This window comes from Cyprinodon variegatus, unplaced genomic scaffold (assembly GCF_000732505.1).
Source record: "Cyprinodon variegatus isolate N-32 unplaced genomic scaffold, C_variegatus-1.0 Scaffold1832, whole genome shotgun sequence".
Classification (NCBI taxonomy): domain Eukaryota; kingdom Metazoa; phylum Chordata; class Actinopteri; order Cyprinodontiformes; family Cyprinodontidae; genus Cyprinodon; species Cyprinodon variegatus.
In genome coordinates, this window is record NW_015152285.1 from 19,282 (window position 1) to 20,208 (window position 927).

At 45.5% G+C, this 927-nt stretch overlaps 1 protein-coding gene across 1 annotated transcript in view; it reads left to right on the top strand.

The window, feature by feature from the left end:
• The first annotated feature begins 385 nt into the window (after positions 1-385).
• The window catches only part of LOC107104650 (creatine kinase B-type), an 11,860-nt gene continuing 11,318 nt past the window's right edge, over positions 386-927 (top strand). Inside the window, exon 1 of the mRNA XM_015404693.1 lies at positions 386-620. Coding sequence (XP_015260179.1) covers positions 428-620 — 193 coding nt within the window. The 5' untranslated portion in view covers positions 386-427. The remainder of the gene's footprint in view (positions 621-927) is intronic.

Sequence of the window (927 nt, forward strand, 5' to 3'; positions counted from 1 at the left end):
TCTGGTCCTGGTTCTGGTCCTGGTTCTGGTTCTGGTCCTCCTCTCAGATCAGATCTGCAGATTTTCACCTCTTTTTCTTTCTGGAAAACGTTGACCTTAGATCCCGAATCCAACCTGAACCGGTTTACAGAACCCTGGATCATAGAGAACTCCACAGAACTGGACCCTGGTTCAGTCCCCTCAGACTGCCACTCTGGGTCCCTGAGCCAGACCCTAAACCCCACCCTGCTCCCCGGGCGCCGCACAATGGCCACCCACTGCTCCCCAAAGCAAGGGGTTAAATGCAGAGATAAATTTGTGAGATCAATAAATTATTGATTATAATAAATTCAGCTGATCTTTGATCTGAACCAAAACAAATAGATGAATTTTTCCTGAATAGATTTAGTTGAGTTTGTTGGTCTGATCCTGCAGGTCAGACGTCATCATGCCTTTTGGAAACACCCACAACAAGTTTAAGATGAACTACTCAGCGGAGCAGGAATACCCGGACCTGAGCCAGCACAACAACCACATGGCCAAGGTGCTGACGCTGGAGCTGTACTCCAAGCTGCGCGACAAGGAGACGCCCAGCGGCTTCACTCTGGATGATGTCATCCAGACGGGCGTCGACAACCCAGGTAGGCCAGAAAAGGAGCTAAGTTTTGTTAATCTGAAGCCTAACAACTGCTAAAACTAGTTAACCTGCAGCTGACCTAGTTAGCCTACAGCTAAACAAAAGCTAAATTTAGTTAACCTGGAGCTGAACAGCTAAAACTCGTTAACCTACAGAAAAACATAGTTAACCTGCAGCCAAACAAAACGTAAGTCTAGTTAAAGAGCTAAATCTACTTAACCGGCAGAAAACCAAGAGCCCAAAATAGTTAACCTGCAGCTAAATTCAAGTTCAGAGAAATTTAATTCAAGTTTAGCTAAACAACAGCTAGA